This window comes from Astatotilapia calliptera, chromosome 12 (genome assembly GCF_900246225.1).
Source record: "Astatotilapia calliptera chromosome 12, fAstCal1.2, whole genome shotgun sequence".
Classification (NCBI taxonomy): domain Eukaryota; kingdom Metazoa; phylum Chordata; class Actinopteri; order Cichliformes; family Cichlidae; genus Astatotilapia; species Astatotilapia calliptera.
The window spans coordinates 31,884,935-31,903,053 of NC_039313.1; the positions used below are offsets into that span (position 1 = coordinate 31,884,935).

Consider the following 18,119-nt stretch of genomic DNA (forward strand, 5'->3'; position numbering starts at 1 on the left):
TAGAAAAAATAATTTTCCATTTATAAATATTTTAAAATGGAAATTCATAATTACAGCATCAACAACAATAAAAGGATTCTCTGCTAATTCTTGAATGTCTGTATTTTAAAAATGTTTAATAAATGAAAATGGACTTAATAATATATTCAGTATAATCTTAAATGATTGACTGAGCCCATTACCCCATCAGGAAAATGTTTACAAAGGTCAGGCTCAAGGGCTGGTGTTTTTCGTTTAAGTTTTAGCTCACATTATTCATTTTATGTAGTAAATTACTTGCAGACGACTTGCAGATTTTGCACAACAGGATGTTCACTTACCACAGGATGTTCTATCTATCAAAAGTATCACAATATGTTGGCAGACTGTGGTTAAATGTGAGTGGCTTTCTCCTGTGGCAACTCATTGGCATTTCTGAGTATTTTTGTTTTTGATTGTTTGATGTTTGCACCCAAGTTTAAGTGGGCTCTGTTAGGGCAAAATAGCCATCATTACTAGTTTGCTCTCTCAACACTTAAAAATGCTTATCACATTACACATTACAGTAATTTATTCAAAAAAAGTCAGCAGTAGAAATACCAGTTAACCATTCATTTACCTTTAAACTTCATTTACAATAGAGAAACAACCAAATCTGTATTTAGCCAACACATCATAGATGATTTTTTTTTTTTTAAAGAATTTTGAAGTGCTGCCTTGCAGTGTAACTCTCCCTACCATGTCAGTTTCACTATTCTAGCTTTGTAGTGGATCTCATGGTCTGCCACCTTAAGAGCGGTAGTCTGTGACTTTATGTTTGACAAAGTGCATGTCAGGATGCTGCAAGAGAGATGATCCAAATCTGGGGTGTTGAAAATTCAGGATACAAACTTAAAAAAAAAAGAGAGAGAGAAACAAAAAATGCTGCTCCAAATTGGCAGGATAATCTGCAATTTCCACATGGAAAAAACAAACAGAGAAAACAAATGGCTAACTTGGGCAATGATGTAGACCTGACTTTGTTCACTGTGAAACAGGTGGGGAAAAAGACACGGGCAAAAGTAATCAACACAAGTGAAGATACTAAGAATGACAAGAAGTAAAAACCAGACAGGATAAGAAAAGCTAACACAGTAAACAGGAAATGGCCAATAGACTTATGCTAGACACAAAAAAATGTTAACAGGGACAGTAAACACAGAAATATGAATGCTGGGAAAATTATGACAAAAGAAACAAACCATAATGCACTTTCATCCTTTCTGCCATCGTCAGTGATTAAAAGAGAAATTAGCCAAATTCAGAGCATCAGAAGGCTCATAAAAAATGTATTGCCTAAACATTGACTCAGAATTCTTTGCAAAGTTGAGTTGTAGAGCTTGTTCTTGCAGTTATATTGTAGCAGCGTACCAGTATCTGCTGGTACACAAAAAAGATGGGCTATTTACTTCTCTCTTCCACAGGCAAAACACTGTATAGTATTCTCTTTACTGTATATGTTAAAACTCTAGACAGTAGTTAGTATTGTTTAATCTACATATAATCCAAAACAAGCACTTGGGAAGTTACATTACAATCTGGATCACTTTTTCTGCATAGAAGTCAAAGGTCTGATGTTGAATACAGCCTAGAGCTTCCATTAACGTGAGGGTTTTTGCACACCAAGATATTCGCTTACCACAGGATGTTCTATATATCAAGACTATCAGAATATGTTGACAGAGTGCGGTTACATGTGGGTGGCTGCTACTGGCAACTACCAGTGACAAGGATCAGGTACAAACTGAGTCTTAAGCAGAGAGTGTGCAGCATTGTTTGATTTGTGCACCCAAGTTCAATGGGCTATTTAGGGGAATGACTGGTCCCTCTTTTCTTGGTCTCTTAACATGTAAAGTATACTTATCCCATGTTACATGAGCTTTTTTTAAAAATTTATTTATTTTTTAAGAGCGAAATAGGCAAACGGTAATAGAAATAGCATATTAATCATTTATCTTTTCTGTGTGGAGTTTGCATGTTCTCTGCAAGTCTGCGTAGGCTTTCTCCAGGTACTCGAGCTTCCTCCCACAGCCCAAAGGTATGGATGGATTTAGGTTAACTGGTGACTGCCCATAGCTGTGAACGTGGAGCATGAATGGTTATCAGTCTCTGTTTCATCCCTGCATTGGTAGGGCAAGATGTCCAGGGTGTGCTGTAAAATGGCAGCAGATTAGTGAATTATAAGCAGTCTATTACTGCTGATAAACTGTCAGTATGTGGCAGTTCCCGTTTCAGTGATTGTGTGTTATACAGTGCATGACTGTCCATTTAATAACATTATTGAACATTAATACAAAACATCAATAAAATGCTTAGGAACATATGGTCAGAAACACAGTTTAAGAGATTTGCAATCCTGAGTGAAAAAAAAACTGTTACTTGTAGTGCAAGCCCCGAGACACTAGTACCATTTCCAAATTGGCAGGGGTTCAAACTGTCTGTTGCTAGGGTGAGTGAGGTCATGGGTGTTGTTATGTGCATGCTGGATACAGCATTTTATGTAGATGTCTGTAGGTCGCACAACTGTTTTCACTGGATAGAGTCTGATATCCAAGATGTTATAATGCTTTGTATAATACAGTAAATTGACAAGAGAGACAGCTGGCCTTTTTAACCTGCTCAATAAGTGGAGGGATTGCTGGGCCTTTATCTAACAGGAATTAAATAAAGACCACGTCAGGTCTTCAACAATTTATGAAGAAACTTAAAACGTGTTACCTCCTCAACATCAGAACCTTTGATAAAGATAGAGTTGTCTTTGTTAGACCTCCTGTAGTCCACTATCATCTCTTTGAGTTTAATCAATCAAGGCTTAACAAGCATTTGTCTTGTGAAGCACTTAGATCCCATAGCTGTCATCTTCTCCACAGTGTGCAACACCTCAGAGACCTGCTGCTTGTCTTTGATGTTGAAGATGATGTTTCGTCCTCCGCACTTCTGACAGAGCTCCTGGATGTTTCTGTTTTCACTAACAAAGTTGACAACAACTGGATCTGTGGGATCTGATTCCACTGCAAAAAGAATCATGGTGAAGTCGATGACCTGAGATCCAAATTCATTCTGGATGATCTCTAACTCTCGCTTGTTTTCGTCACTGAGGGGTCCCACAGGAAGGACCAGGATAAAGGCATGGACACCTTTGGGATTCCAGAGAGAAACACATTGTTTTTTGCAGCTCTTTATTGCCTCAGGAGATTTTCCATACAAAGCAGGCATCTCTACCAGGGACACTAAACGTCCACACACCTGTGTCTCCTTCTTAACACATTTTGAGGAGGCAGCAGGTTTACCAAACTGGTGTTTTCCTACAATGGCATTGGCTGCTGAACTCTTCAGAACTTCACATGTCCCACACAATACCAGGTTAAGAGGCGGTTTAAAAGTTGTGGTGTCAGCTTCTTCACCTCTGTTTAGATAGCCTCCTCTGTTTTCATTCACTATGCTCTCCATCTTTTCCATGAGTTCTTGAAGATCCTTTTCTGGCAGATCTTTTTTGTCAAAGTTGATTCTCTGCTGCCTTTGTCTACAGTCCTGTATGAGTCGATCCACAGCTGAAGTTTTTTTCTCCTCACTATGTGTCAAAATGACCATTGCATATTTAAAAGCATCTTGACCAAAGAATCTTAGGATGAGCTTTAGTTTTTGTCTGTCTTCTTCACTGAATTCAGAAGGCTTTATCAACAGGAGGAGAACATTTGGTCCAGGGGGGCAAAGAGCCACACACTTCTTCATTTCATGCTTCACCTTCTCTCCAGCTAAACTGAAGACATCTGAAGTTTTCACTATTGTTAGGCGTGTTTTCCTATACTGTCCTTGAGTGACTGTAGTGGATGGGGACACCTTTTGCAGAAGATCCCCAGTCAAATCTTTTTTCCCAGTGATGAAGTTGGTTAGAATTGATTTTTTACTTTGAGTCTTTCCAAAAACCAGAATCCGAAGTTCATATGCTGTAAATCAACAAAAAAATTATTACATGTTTTCCAGCACATACATACATATTTATATCTTTTATTTCTTTTATTCTTTTTAACTTTAATGTTTTTTTAATTATTTGTAAAAAATATCTACTCTTTACTGGGAAGTGCTCAAATAATCTTTTTAAACTCTCTTATATTTCTCCCCAAAACCACTGTGAAGGTGTGAACACCAGCCTTTTTACATTTTTGGTGCATCAAATGATAATGTGCAAAAGCTGCTTGTATGTCTCACTAATGCACAAGGGGGCACATTTAAGAAATGTGGGGAGAGTTGATGCTTTTTATAGCTGTAGTAATTGTCCTTTAGTTTGAAAATTAGAAATGTGTAACATGTTCGGGATAAGTGTCAAACAGCTTCAAAGTTTCTAGATTCGGATGTTCATAATACATAAAATGCATATGTGTTTTTGTCAGGGTTGGACTGGGTCAGAAAATTGGTCCTAGCATTTTTTAATCCCATTATGTCCCTTCATCGTTGTCTTACCCTGTGAATTTCACATTTCTTGATTTCTTCCTCACTTCTCCACAAAGCTTTGTTACTAGTTCTTGCTAGTACTACAATTAGCATACAGTCATGTAAATAATGTATAAAACGTGTCTCGGCACATAACCTTGAATAACACCTATGCTCAGAGACAAGGTGAAGGATGTTTGGTTGTGCATCCTTACAGTCTGGGGTCTGTTTGGTAGAAAGTCCAGTATCCCACTACAGAATGTTGTGATGAAACAAAGATGGAGGAGTATACTAGGTGTCCCTCTGCTTCTGAGAAAAAAGTCAAAATTCCGACTTTTTTCACCAGTTTCTATTCTCCTCGATGTGCTATGCACAGTCTAGAAATGGCAAAATATTATTCTTTCCAACGAGTTGATTTGAACCATGAAGGCTACTCCTCCTTGGGTTTTGATTTTGACCCAGGTGCCATCCACATATCTATACCAGTGGCTAAGTGCTGTCCCCTTAAAAAAGACAATAACTTTACTTTACACTCTTTTGACTACCATGACCTTAATGACTGAGATCCTATACAGACTGCATGAATTTTTTTTTGCTTCAAGTCTAAATTGATTTCTTTTTTTTGGCATGATGGTTTCTCAAGTGACCACTCAAACCCCTGCTGAAGTTTCTGTACTGTGTGTAAATTGGAAGAGAATCCTCAGTTTAGATTACATCAGATTACAGATGAGTCTCGATATATTTTCTAATACTGTGTACAGTACTAGAGTACAATATATGGGTATACAGCCTTTCACTAACTTCTCCTTCAAATGCAGCAAGTGTCAGATACCTCCATAAAATGGCAATTCAAGTAAAGTTAAAATTATATTAAATTATGCCCATTTGATGTTTGTTATGGATTAGCCTTAACTATTTTAGCCTGATATTTGAATGTAACTTGCATTAATCAGGTCTGTATTTCTTTATGTAACTCTACATGTTTCAGACTAATATCTATGTAGCTCTTGCTTGTACTATTTTGTAAAACATTTCCCACACATATAATATGAAGACATATTAAATGCAGTACTTTAACTACACAATGTGATCTGTATTTAATTACCAGACCTGTATATATTTCATACACCTAGTCAGTATTAACAGTTAAAACTAACCAGTGTAGGACTCTAGTCTGTTTCCAACAATTATAGACTTTCTTAATCACTTCAGACTATTTATTTTCAGTGATTGTACTCACCAGGTGACACTCTGACATTTTACTCAGTGCTGTTAAATGTCCCTTGGCAGTTCCAAACTGAATCAGGTTACTTGTAACCACCTTCCATTATCAGAATATCAAGGTGTTGCCTTGTACAAGTATGACAACAGAGTAAAGGTGATGTCTGATACAGTTACTGATAAATGACCAAACACTGAGCATTCCCTGGATTCTTTATGCTCTGTTGCATCTGTGCAACCTCCATGCATTGTCTGAACCTTCAACAACAGAAAAAGGTCATACAAGTCTCAGGTGGTTTTATGTCTAATCTAAGCGAGAATCCGCATTAGTTGTTTTGTTATTATTGGGCTGTTTTTCCACTTGGATTAACCAGGCACGTACAGGACACCCAAAGATCTAATCATTGTCAGTGATAAATATCAAGTTGAGCTAATCATCCTGATCTACATGTAGAAAATGTTCACACGATGTGATGGCAAGGATATCACTTGCTATGCAGGGCAAGGAGCAAATGGTGGCAAAGGGCACATTGCCTTAACTAGTTGAAAAAACAGAAATGTGTGGATTTTGGTCCATTATCAAAAAAACTGACAGTGGGTTTAAATTAAGATGCAGTTGATAGACTTACATAGAAAAAGCAGTTTGTGTGAATGAGTAAAAACTGCTGAGTCATAACCACAGAATCAAAACCTGTATGCTTTAGGGACAAAATCAATGGACTACAGTTCTTAATTTTTGAATTCGGTTATTTTTTTCTGCATGATTGCCACAGGCATATGAAATCAAGCAGCAAACCATGGAGTCTACCTTTACAAGTTTTTTAAATAATTTCTTGTCCTAAAGAGCTCACAGCATTAGTACAAGCTGTGTTATTCCAACAGTGGTGTTTCCACCTCAAACACTCACATTATTATAATTGAGAACTGTCACTGTTCTTCCTATGTACATGTACGTTTAAAGAATGTGGCGTAACTGTCAGGTGTGTAGATTATTTGTTAAGGTCTAAAAGATGACGTCTACCCTATAAACTCTGTGAAATAAATTTTCTGAAACTGGGTTTAAATATGAAAGGACCTTTTGAATAAAGGCAGGACATATTCCCTTATTTCAAAGATTCAAAATTGAAGAAACAATTTAAATCAAGCTTTTCAACAAATATGGTTTGTATTTCACTATGAAGTGTGGTTCCATGCTTAGGTTGCCTGTACTTTGTTACATTTCCTTCACTTTAAAGTTAGATTAAAACAGTTTTAATCTATCAATAAATCAATCAATATCCTTAAAGAGTCTTCAGCTAATGTTTGCTTTTATTTAAAGTTTACTGTGATATTTCCCAACAGTAGTACTTATTCATTGTCCCGTAAAGTGATCATCAAAATTAACGATAAGAACATCAACTGGTTTTTGTCCAAAATATGAAGCTTACATTTTAATATATCTCTACACAGACTACTTATCAGATGCAATAAGTATTTTATAAAAACAAAAAACAATCAGGAACCGAAACATTTTTATCATTCTGAAAAAAGAGACATGCTGTGCCAAAAAATGGTTATATAGTGCAATAAAGTGTTTTCTGTAAATAACAAACCCATCTGAGCCAAAGACATTTTGTGCTTTTCGTGAGATTATTGACACCAGTCATTGTTTTTAAATGGAAAAATATGCATTACTTCCTGCAGTAAAAATCATATGATGCAAATTAAATGAGATCTTTACCTAAATGATTTATATGATTAGTTTACATTCATTCATGTTTTTACTTAGCAGGCAACATTTTCTGCAGTAAATAAAAGAAAAGGAAAAAAAAGATTGACAGTGATTTTAGAACAAATGAATCAATTTGTAATAATTTGAGTATATTATGTTATATGGAACTACATAAGTGTCATCTATCATGCAGCTATAACAAAAGTATTTGTTTATTAAAAGCTTTAAAACCAAAAGCTATCAAAGTTAAATCAAACTGACATTCAGGTAAAAGAGCCCGTTTCATAAAATGGTGCAAGACTTATCTCCGTCAGCTTTCTGTACATATTCTTCTATCCAGTCATTGATTTGTTTATCATGTTCTAGCTGTAGTTGGTTGATATCTTCTTCAATTGGCTCGCCCTCATTTCCTATAGAAAGATTGTAATTCAGCTCATCCATTTCTTGTTCCTGTTTTTTCTTCAGTCTGTCAAAGTCTCTCTTGTATTCTCTCTTCATGAGCAGATGTTTAAGTATGATGGCATTGCTTTTTTGTTGTTTTTGCTTCATGTCTTCCATCTCACTGTCATGCTTTGCTCTCAACGCTGCAAAATCTACTGAATATTTCTGTCTGAACTCATTGAATTCTTCTGCTTGCTTTCTGGCTTCTTCTGCAATTTTCTTCTTCATTTCCTTGACTTTTGCCTCATAGATATCCTGCGCTAATTTCCAGTCTCTCTCCTCTTGTTCTCTCCTGAGTCTATCTTGTTCTTTTATTTTGCTTTCATATTCATTTCTTTCCTCATCATATTCTTCTTTGAGCTTTATAAGCAGCGCTTGTTCCTCCTCTTTCCTCTGTTTGTCTTCTTGATTTCGTTTCTCCCACCATTCTTTGCGTTCTTTTTCCCAAGCTTCGCGTTCTAATTTCATCTCTTCTCGGTTTTCCATCAGCTTTCTGTCAGCATGTACATTTTTTTCACATTCTGATTTTATTTTCTGCTCAAGAGCTTCAAGTTTTTCTTCCCACTGCATTCGGAGTTTTTCTTCATATCTTATTGATGCTATGGTCTCCTGTTCTCTCTTTTCCTCCTCTCTCTTTGTCTTCTCTTGTTCCTGGTTAATCAGTTCTTCCTTCTCCTTCAGTACTTCTTCTTTTTCTGCTCTTTCTTGATCAATTTGTTTCTTTTTCGCCTGTATTTCTTCATCGCGTTTCCTTTGAAGTTCTTCCATCTCTTTCTCCATATCTGCTTCTTTCTCTTTTAGGATCCTCTTCATTTCCTTTTGTATGGCTGCCTCAGCTTCTTGGAACATCTCTGTAGTGTAGCAGCTGCCACCATTTTTCTTCACCATTGTTTGTACTTTGTCTAAAAGCTCTGCGACTTGTGAATGATTATTTTGATCTCTGTTGTTGAAAACATGGTATCTTCCTCCACAGTCGTCAATGAGTTTTTTAACAAAGTCATCGCTGACTTCTTCCATGTAACTCTCTATTGTTTGATCTTGAAGATCATCTCCTCTGGTGAATATAACAATAATGAAGTCTTCTGATTTCTTGCCAAAAAACTCCTTGATGAGCTCTACTGTGTCTTTTTCTTCTTTGGTAAATCGACCAATCTGCACTACCAGTAAGAACGCGTGAGGTCCTGGAGACAACAAGCTGATGCATTTCACAAGCTCCTGTTTGACTTCATGGTTGGACAGAGTCGTGTCGTACAAGCCTGGTGTGTCGACCACAGCAACTGGATGGCCGTCGACCACTCCTTTTGCTTTTTTGCAAACCTCTGTCACTGACTTCATGCAGGTTTTAGAATAAAAGCATTTTTGGCCTAAAATGGTGTTTCCAGTTGCACTCTTCCCACAGCCAGTCTTCCCAATCATCACTATCCGGAGAGCATCTGGGCTGTGGTTGGGATTATCAAAGGATTCTGTCTTCTGTGAAGGGTTTCCTTCGAGTTTAATCAATCGAGGCTTAACAAGCATTTGTCTTGTGAAGCACTTAGATCCCATAGCTGTCATCTTCTCCACAGTGTGCAACACCTCAGAGACCTGCTGCTTGTCTTTGATGTTGAAGATGATGTTTCGTCCTCCACACTTCTGACAGAGCTCCTGGATGTTTCTGTTTTCACTAACAAAGTTGACAACAACTGGATCTGTGGGATCTGATTCCACTGCAAAAAGAATCATGGTGAAGTCGATGACCTGAGATCCAAATTCATTCTGGATGATCTCTAACTCTCGCTTGTTTTCGTCACTGAGGGGTCCCACAGGAAGGACCAGGATAAAGGCATGGACACCTTCGGGATTCCAGAGAGAAACACATTGTTTTTTGCAGCTCTTTATTGCCTCAGGAGATTTTCCATACAAAGCAGGCATCTCTACCAGGGACACTAAACGTCCACACACCTGTGTCTCCTTCTTAACACATTCTGAGGAGTCAGCAGGTTTACCAAACTGGTGTTTTCCTACAATGGCATTGGCTGCTGAACTCTTCAGAACTTCATATGTCCCACACAATACCAGGTTAAGAGGCGGTTTAAAAGCGACTGTTGTGGTGTCAGCTTCTTCACCTCTGTTTAGATAGCCTCCTCTGTTTTCATTCACTATGCTCTCCATCTTTTCCATGAGTTCTTGAAGATCCTTTTCTGGCAGATCTTTTTTGTCAAAGTTGATTCTCTGCTGCCTTTGTCTACAGTCCTGTATGAGTCGATCCACAGCTGAAGTTTTTTTCTCCTCACTATGTGTCAAAATGACCATTGCATATTTAAAAGCATCTTGACCAAAGAATCTTAGGATGAGCTTTAGTTTTTGTCTGTCTTCTTCACTGAATTCAGAAGGCTTTATCAACAGGAGGAGAACATTTGGTCCAGGGGGGCAAAGAGCCACACACTTCTTCATTTCATGCTTCACCTTCTCTCCAGCTAAACTGAAGACATCTGAAGTTTTCACTATTGTTAGGCGTGTTTTCCTATACTGTCCTTGAGTGACTGTAGTGGATGGGGACACCTTTTGCAGAAGATCCCCAGTCAAATCTTTTTTCCCAGTGATGAAGTTGGTTAGAATTGATTTTTTACTTTGAGTCTTTCCAAAAACCAGAATCCAAAGTTCATATGCTGTAAATCAACAAAAAAATTATTACATGTGTTCCAGCACATACATACATATTTATATCTTTTATTTCTTTTATTCTTTTTTAACTTTAATGTTTTTTTTAATTATTTGTAAAAAAATATCTACTCTTTATTATTTGAACACATCCTTAAGTGTTCAAATAATCTTTTTAAACTCTCTTATCCTTCTCCCCCCACTGTGAAGGTGTGAACACCAGCCTTTTTAAAATTTTGGTGCATCAAATGATAATGTACAAAAGCTGCTTGTATGTCTCACTAATGCACAAGGGGGCACATTTAAGAAATTTGGGGAGAGTCAATGCTTTTTATAGCTGTAGTAATTGTCCTTTAGTTTGTAAATTAGAAACGTGTAACATGTTCGGGATAAGTGTCAAACAGCTTTAAAGTTTATTGTTTCTAGATTCGGATGTTCATGTGTTTTGGTCAGGGTTGGACTGGGTCAGAAAATTGGTCCTAGCATTTTTTAATCCCATTATGTCCCTTCATCGTTGTCTTACCCTGTGAATTTCACATTCCTTGATTTCTTCCTCACTTCTCCATAAAGCTTTGTTACTAGTTCTTGCTAGTACTACAATTAGCCGCACCAATTTTTAGTTTCTTTTTATTGTTTTCATTTTGTTTTCCAGCTCCACCTCTCCGCCACTTCTTCCTGACGAAACTTATGCGTATGCAAGATTACCAGTCCAGCCCTGGGTTTGGGTAAAGTCATAACTGTCCCTACTCCCAACATAACTAGTGTTTCTAACTGTCATTCTAAGTGTGTTAACGGGAGTAAACGTGGCTTCTGGTTTTGTTAATAATTTTCTTTGTCACCTTTATCCTCCCTAACACATCCTTATTTTCTTGTGACTTTTGCCTAGCACTGGGCTTAACCTGGATTTTAGCTGTCCTCGTCATGCTCAGATACTTGCATTCTTTCTGTCTTGCTATCTGTGTTATGTTCTGATACATCTCGCCAGACTCACCGCGTGATGAAAGAGGTTGTGATGCCATAGTGCCACTGTGATAGAAATATGAGAAATTGGTTGGTGTCTGTTGGATGAAAGAAAAAGGAAGAGAAAGTTGTCATCTAATAATAAACCATCAGACAAAAAGAATCTGAATACATGGAACTTTAGAAGAAACCTTAAAACTCCAGAGGGCTCTATCATGTGGTGGATATGATGCCACAGGAGGAGGTAGAATAAGTGCAATATCATTGCCACTATAGGATCAGCCTGTGGATAGCATGGCTACAAATATTCTCCTTATCAGATCTGATAATAATGGCTCAGGTACTGGAGTACAAAATATATGTTTTATTTAATAATTGCAGTGTCATTACATTGTTTTCCCTATGGTTATGAGAAGTCAAAAAGTTTTGACAAGACCTGAGAATGTGTTGTATATGTAGTATAGTGCAGTATAGTGGTGTGGTAAAGGTCTGTCAGTGAGTGCAATAATATTATAAGGCAGAACTGGCAGTTGTATAAAAAAAATGGATGTTTAAAAAATGCAAACAATCATCAGAACAGTTTGGTATCAAAAGGCTTCCAACTAAAGTTGAATTATGAAAATAAATAAAGTAAGTCTAAATTATTTATTCATACTGGTGAACCTTATATGTAAATTCAGCTTGGAGAATTAAAGTCAGCTTCTTTGTACGTAGGATTTAAAAACTGACATGTCTGGTATTGCTCGTATCATGTTGTAGAACATTCACCCCAAAGTATAATATGAATATATACAAAATGCGGTACTTTAACTTACCTGCATTGCTGTCATACACTTAATTAATATACACAGTTGTGACTAATCTATTTAAGACCACACTCTTTTTGTAGCACAATTACAGATTTTATTAAGGACTTGAGTCTACCATGACCTACAAAACCGAGAACAGATGCAGTTATAGGTTTTTATATTCATTGCCTTTACTCTTTGTGAATGTACTTACCGGGTGAAACTGCTGATCGTCCTCAGCGGTTTTAAATGTGCCTTTGCAGATCCAAACTGAATCAGGTCACTCGAAAGTACCTTTTATTAACAGAATTGGGAGGTGTTGCCCTGTACAAGTATGACAGCAATGTAAAGGCTCTATCTGATAGAGTTAGAGCATTCTCTGCATTGTTTATGCTCTGTTGCATCTTAGCATAAAGAATTTTTCTATCAGTTGAAGTCTATCATAAAGGCTCCATCCACCGAGTGAGTCTTCAAAACATCTTCCTTCCTAAAAAAAGGTGATACAGGTCAGCTATCAGTCATAGGCATGGTTTCATAATTTTATACTTAATCCATTTTAGCATGCTAATAAATTTTTTGGATGAGTCTTATTTTGATCAACTAAAACATACAGGACATGTAAAGGTCTTATCTAAGACTCCAATCACTGATGACTGTTTCCTGTTTGATGAGTATCAGCTCGAGTCACGTCGCCATTCTGGCTTACAGCTAGCAAATGTTTACTAAAATATTATTGAGAGTGCTTCACTTGCTACCCAGGGCAATGAGCAAACCATGGGCCAAAAGAAAGGGGCTTAACTTGTCTAACTGAAGGGAAGAAAACTGAAATCTGTAGATTTTGGTCCATCTGTAAAATACCATGCATGCTGTAAGATCAAAGGAGTTCTAAGAAAGGTGTTCTAAAAATGTTCTTTTTCTAAAACATCTCAAATGTGGTTAATGTCCTGTATTTTTTGTGTTTTCAACTGAATCTACACTAGTGTGTCAAAACAGCAACCATTTAATTTGGTTTATATTTACAGAAAATCGATAAACTTTTAGGATTTTAGGGAGCAAATACTTGTGAAGGTCAAATTTGCCTCAGAACACTAGAATAGAACACATTCAGATAGATGGTTTTACTGTCGGATGAACTGAATTGATACAAAACCCGATGAATGTAAAGCAAAGCTGAATCAGTCGGTCAGTCTGTGAGAGAAGGGGCTTCACTCCCCGTTCAGCAGGAACTGCAGAGGGTCTACAAAATAATCTGCGGTGACCTCTTCTCCACCAGTGCTTCAGAAGTATCCAGTTTGCAGCCAGACACACACAGAGCCAGACCTCAGAACCAGCTACAGTATCATTATAAAAACATGCTTTAACCTGGCATCCCACCCCCATCTGGGTGCCATGATTTAACTGTGATAAGATACTACAGAAATTTGAACTGGTTTTGGTTTCTAAATTGATACAGCCCTGCCATTTAATTCAGCGAACCATTCTTTTAACTAAATGATACTTTGTAAATCTATGTGTATCATCGTTTGATTTAGTTCATACTTTTACTACTACAGCTGTTTCCTAGTTAAATATAATTTGACCCATATGAGTTGGAAAGTCCTGCTAGAATTATTTGGTATTAAATAATAAATAAATGGCCAAAAGTAATTTACAGTTAATGCACATTATATTACTTGGATTTATGGGTGTAATATACACTATAATATTAAAAGCATTGGTGTCATATCATTTAATCTTTGAATTTAGGTGTTTTTCATTATGTTGCCATGCGTGTATGGAATTAAGCACTTCAAGCATCAAGCAGTCTTCACAAACATTGTTGAAAAGTAGTCTAGGGTTAAGGAATAGGGTTGTTCTAAAGACATCAACAATTTAGTTTATGTAAAATGTATGCCCTCCTAGATATCCCACAATCAGTTATAAGTGGTATTATAAATGGTAAAGTGGAAGCAACTACAGTAACTCAGCCACAAAGTAGCAGATCACATAAAGTAAACTTGTGAAATTAACAGCAGTTGGTATGTAGGTATAATATTTAGGTGGCCCAGTACTTTTGTCTTAATAGTGTTTCCTCTTCAGTTCCATTTTTCTTTTATGTCATGTTGTTGAGAGTGTTCAAAAACTTTTGGATTATACGAATTGACCCGAATTCATTTATGATATTTTATACCACTCTTGTTTATTGGACGTGGATTGGAGAACATCTGAGTATATGAGCAGTGTTTGAAGTTACAGGCCAACTTAGGACTTGTTGCAGCTGGTACAGTAATTAAAAGGTTCACAAGATGAAAATGTTATTGTCAAAGTTCAACACTGGAACTAAAAACCCAAACTGAAAACAGGTCACCTGAAAAAACCTTTATTAGGAGAGTTTGAAAGGAGTGCTCTGTTCAGCTATTACAGCAATGAAATGGCTATGGTTGACTGAGAAACAACATTACTGACATATTGCTCATTACTGATGTCCTGTGAGTGACATTGTGATATTATCATGCAGTCTGTCATTTAGAAAACAAAAATAATTATAAATTAATTCATTTGAGCTTACATTTTGTTGCAAATGATGTTTTTGCAAACATGTAACCACTCGACTACTTATTTGCGATATTTGTTAGGACAATATATAACCATGTCACCCGAATGTCCATTAATTTGTTTTACCAATGGTTTTATTTTTAGTGTGTTCATGCTTTTAAACTTGTGAAGTACTCTTTTCTTCCTTTAATCACCCAGGACTAATATCCTATCACTAATATCCTGAATATCTCAGCTGAGTCTTTCAGGTATTAGCCTTGAGATAAAATTTATAATGAATGTGTTGACTACTTCCTTGTGAGTCACTACGTCCTATCTCTTATTTAATGCCAGCACTGAACAAAGTTACCCTTTTGCTACTAGATAAGTAATATTATCAGATCACTAAACATTTGTCTTTCATCTCTGTGAGTTGTCAGACCAGCGGACAAATCGTAAAAATGAAACTCAGTCTTATCACATTCCTTTATGCACATCAGTGCAACACCCACAAACAGTCCACCATATGTACTGAATGCCTTGACTTTAAAAATTACCATTTAGATGTCAAAACCACGTGATGCTTTACAAGCAGTTTGCCATTATAACACAAAGTGGGCAATTGAGCCAATAAAGCTCATAGACTCATAGAAAAAAGAGTGACGCATCACACAAAAAAGTTTGAGAATATAATTTTATCGAAATCCTTAATAGCAAAAATGAGATATGTAGCATTCTTGGTATTCTGAAGTTGTGGTGTAAATCTATGTCCCAGTGGTCATTAAAATTACAGTTATAGCTGCCACGTGGCAACACTTGCTTGTAGAAGGACTTTTTAATGGGTGTAACCACCTATTATAAAGCTTTTATTTAGCTTTAGGTTGTCGGGGGTAAGTGCTGGATATTTTTTCACACTGCACAAATTAAAGAAGTAACAAACTATATCAAGATTCTATAAAGGAAATTAACCTTAGTTTTTGTTTTTGTTTTTTTTACTTTGCATTCACATTTTATGGGAATAAACTTAAACTTAAAATCAAGCACATTTTATATTCACTGTGTTAGGAACACTAACTTTTATCTTACTATAGCTCCCAACATTGTTATGCACTCTTTCCCGTTGACCCCACTTCTGTTTTTATGGGCAGTGATTCTTGTGAATAAACCAATTCTGCCACATCAATTATTACCATTCCTACTGAGTCCTGTAATATTAGGACTTTGCTGCCAACTGGTGGTAGACAAATTAAAATGGAGATGGTATTGGCGTGAGTAGACCAAGCCTAGGTAATAAAGCAGGTCAAATAAAACATATTTTATTACAATATCAGCCTCTGCACTGAGAATTCTACTGAAATTGATAAAATTAATAATTTATGTCATGTCAGTATTTTGGATAAATATTTGTAACTGGCAAATTACAATAAGTAGAACCATATAGTGTAGTGTACACATTCTGTGCGGTTTCATTTTATAACTGTACTTGGTCAGTTTTTCCCCCAGCTTAAGTTTTAAGCAAACTAATTAACCATGACTAATATCAATAGACAAATCAACTCAGATGCTGGAGAAATGCAGATGAGAAATGTTGCACAAAAAGAAACAAAACATACCAAACTAATTCCCAGAAAGTTGATTCTGTTCATCTGGATGTTTAACTGGGACACTCCCACTGAAAAAGCTATGGGCAGAAGAACAGAATCAACTTTCTGGGATTTTCCTTACCTGGATGATTGAGCATGCACCAAGATAACAAAGTAATTGTAATCACTGCTGGATTAAACAGAAATGCAGCTGTGGGGTGGGAGTTAGGTTAGAAGTGAGTGTGCAGTACAAGCCACAGTTTATCATAGCACACTCTGTAGGTGAACCTTAAAAGCAGAATTCCTGAAGCTAAGAGTACATACAGTTTGGGTGTTCCCCAACCCTGTAAGCTGTGTCTTACCTGTACATCTTTAGGCACTTTGTTACTACCAGCCTGTCACAAAAACCCATACTTGATTCCTAATTGTGAAAGGTGAAAGGTGAACCTTTCACAATTAGGCTCCACCCAACAACTCCAATTAGGCTCCACCCAACAAAACAACTCAAACCAAGCTCCACTCCTTGTGGGCAGGTTTGAGTTGTTTTTCTTCCCTTTATAAGCACAGGTGAAAGTAATTAGTGTCTCTTCATTTGAGGCTGGAGTGGTGTGTGTGAGTCCTTTGAGCAGAGCACTGGTGTGGTGGATCTTGATTTTCCAAAGACATAAACCCCATAGAAAATAATATTTTGATTCTGCCACTGTTGGGTCTGGCATTAAGGGTTGTGCTTTATCTTTAGAAGGCCCAATTCATGTGAGAGCCTTGTAGTTGACTTTCTGTGTTATTTGTTGGTTGGAAGATGTCTCTGAGGCACAGAAAAGGGCCATTAAAATGATTGTAACAATAAGCTAGTAAGTTGCTCGGAATTGCATTATCAAGCATGGAAAGCATTTATAGGGCCTGTATATGGAGTAAAGCAAATAATATGTCATGTGAAGAATCCATTTGTCTCCTTCATATGTATATTACTATTGTCCCACCTTGTTCACAAAAACAGGATCGATCTTTTATTCTTCAAGGTTTTCACATCTCCAAACATTAGCAACACAGAGGTTACTAAATTGGTGTGGCCAAAGAGAGTGAAAATGTCTGCATATTGTCTGCTTGTGTTGATATGTTTATTTTTATGTGGTGAAGTCAGGTGACTTCCACTGCAAGCAAATGTCAGTACAAATACATAAAAACTATCTATTTATCTTTTTTGTTGTTGTTGCCTCAGAATTATATTCTCAAGTTCTCTTTCATGCTTTGGTACCAAAACTGCAAAGTCAGTGATGTATCTCTGTCTGAATTCACTGAGCTCCTCTTCTTGTTTTCTGGCTTCCACTTGATTTTTCCTCCTCTTCTCCTCCACTTCTTCTTCTTAGTTTTCTTGCAATATTTTCCATTCTTATTCCCCTGTTCTTTTCTGAGTCTATATTCTTCTGCTCTGTTTTTTCCTGCTCAAAATTGATTGAGCTTTTTCTGCCGTACTTGCTCCTCCAGTCTCATTTGCTCATCTTGAAGGCTTTTTTCCTCCCACTCTTTTTGTTTTTTATTTGCAATTTGTATTTATTTTCCTCTTTATTTTGTTCCCATTGCTATTGTGCTCTCTTTTCCTCATCCTTTTTCTTAATAAGTTCATTCTTCTGTCTTTCTATCTCTTCTTCCTTCTCCTTCATAATCTTTTGGATTTCCTTTTGAATCTCAGACGTGTCGTAGTCACCATCAAAGGTCAAAGCAAAAAGAACAAAACTGCTTTACACTGACATATATTAACATGTTGCAATTTCTCACCAAAATTGCTATATAAATATATAAAATACCACATTT

At 36.7% G+C, this 18,119-nt stretch overlaps 2 protein-coding genes across 3 annotated transcripts in view; one reads left to right on the top strand and one right to left on the bottom strand.

Moving 5' to 3' along the window:
* The window catches only part of prdm6 (PR domain containing 6), a 124,992-nt gene that overhangs the window by 50,193 nt on the left and 56,680 nt on the right, over nt 1-18,119 (top strand). The gene's annotated exons all lie outside the window — the stretch shown is intronic.
* Nucleotides 7,563-13,131, bottom strand: LOC113033150 (GTPase IMAP family member 8-like). The gene is made up of 3 exons (XM_026186576.1): nt 12,425-13,131; nt 11,454-11,520; nt 7,563-10,470 (listed from the first exon to the last, which is right to left on the bottom strand). The coding sequence occupies exons 2-3, from the start codon at nt 11,479-11,481 to the stop codon at nt 7,664-7,666; spliced, it is 2,835 nt and encodes a 944-aa protein (XP_026042361.1). The 5' UTR covers nt 11,482-11,520; nt 12,425-13,131; the 3' UTR covers nt 7,563-7,663.

Coding starts and splice junctions, on each gene's coding strand:
- LOC113033150 (XM_026186576.1), bottom strand. CDS start 11,481: ATGGCATCACAACCTCTTTCATCACGCG. Junction 10,471..11,453: donor ACAACCTCTTTCATCACGCG/GTGAGTCTGGCG, acceptor GTTGATTTACAG/CATATGAACTTTGGATTCTG.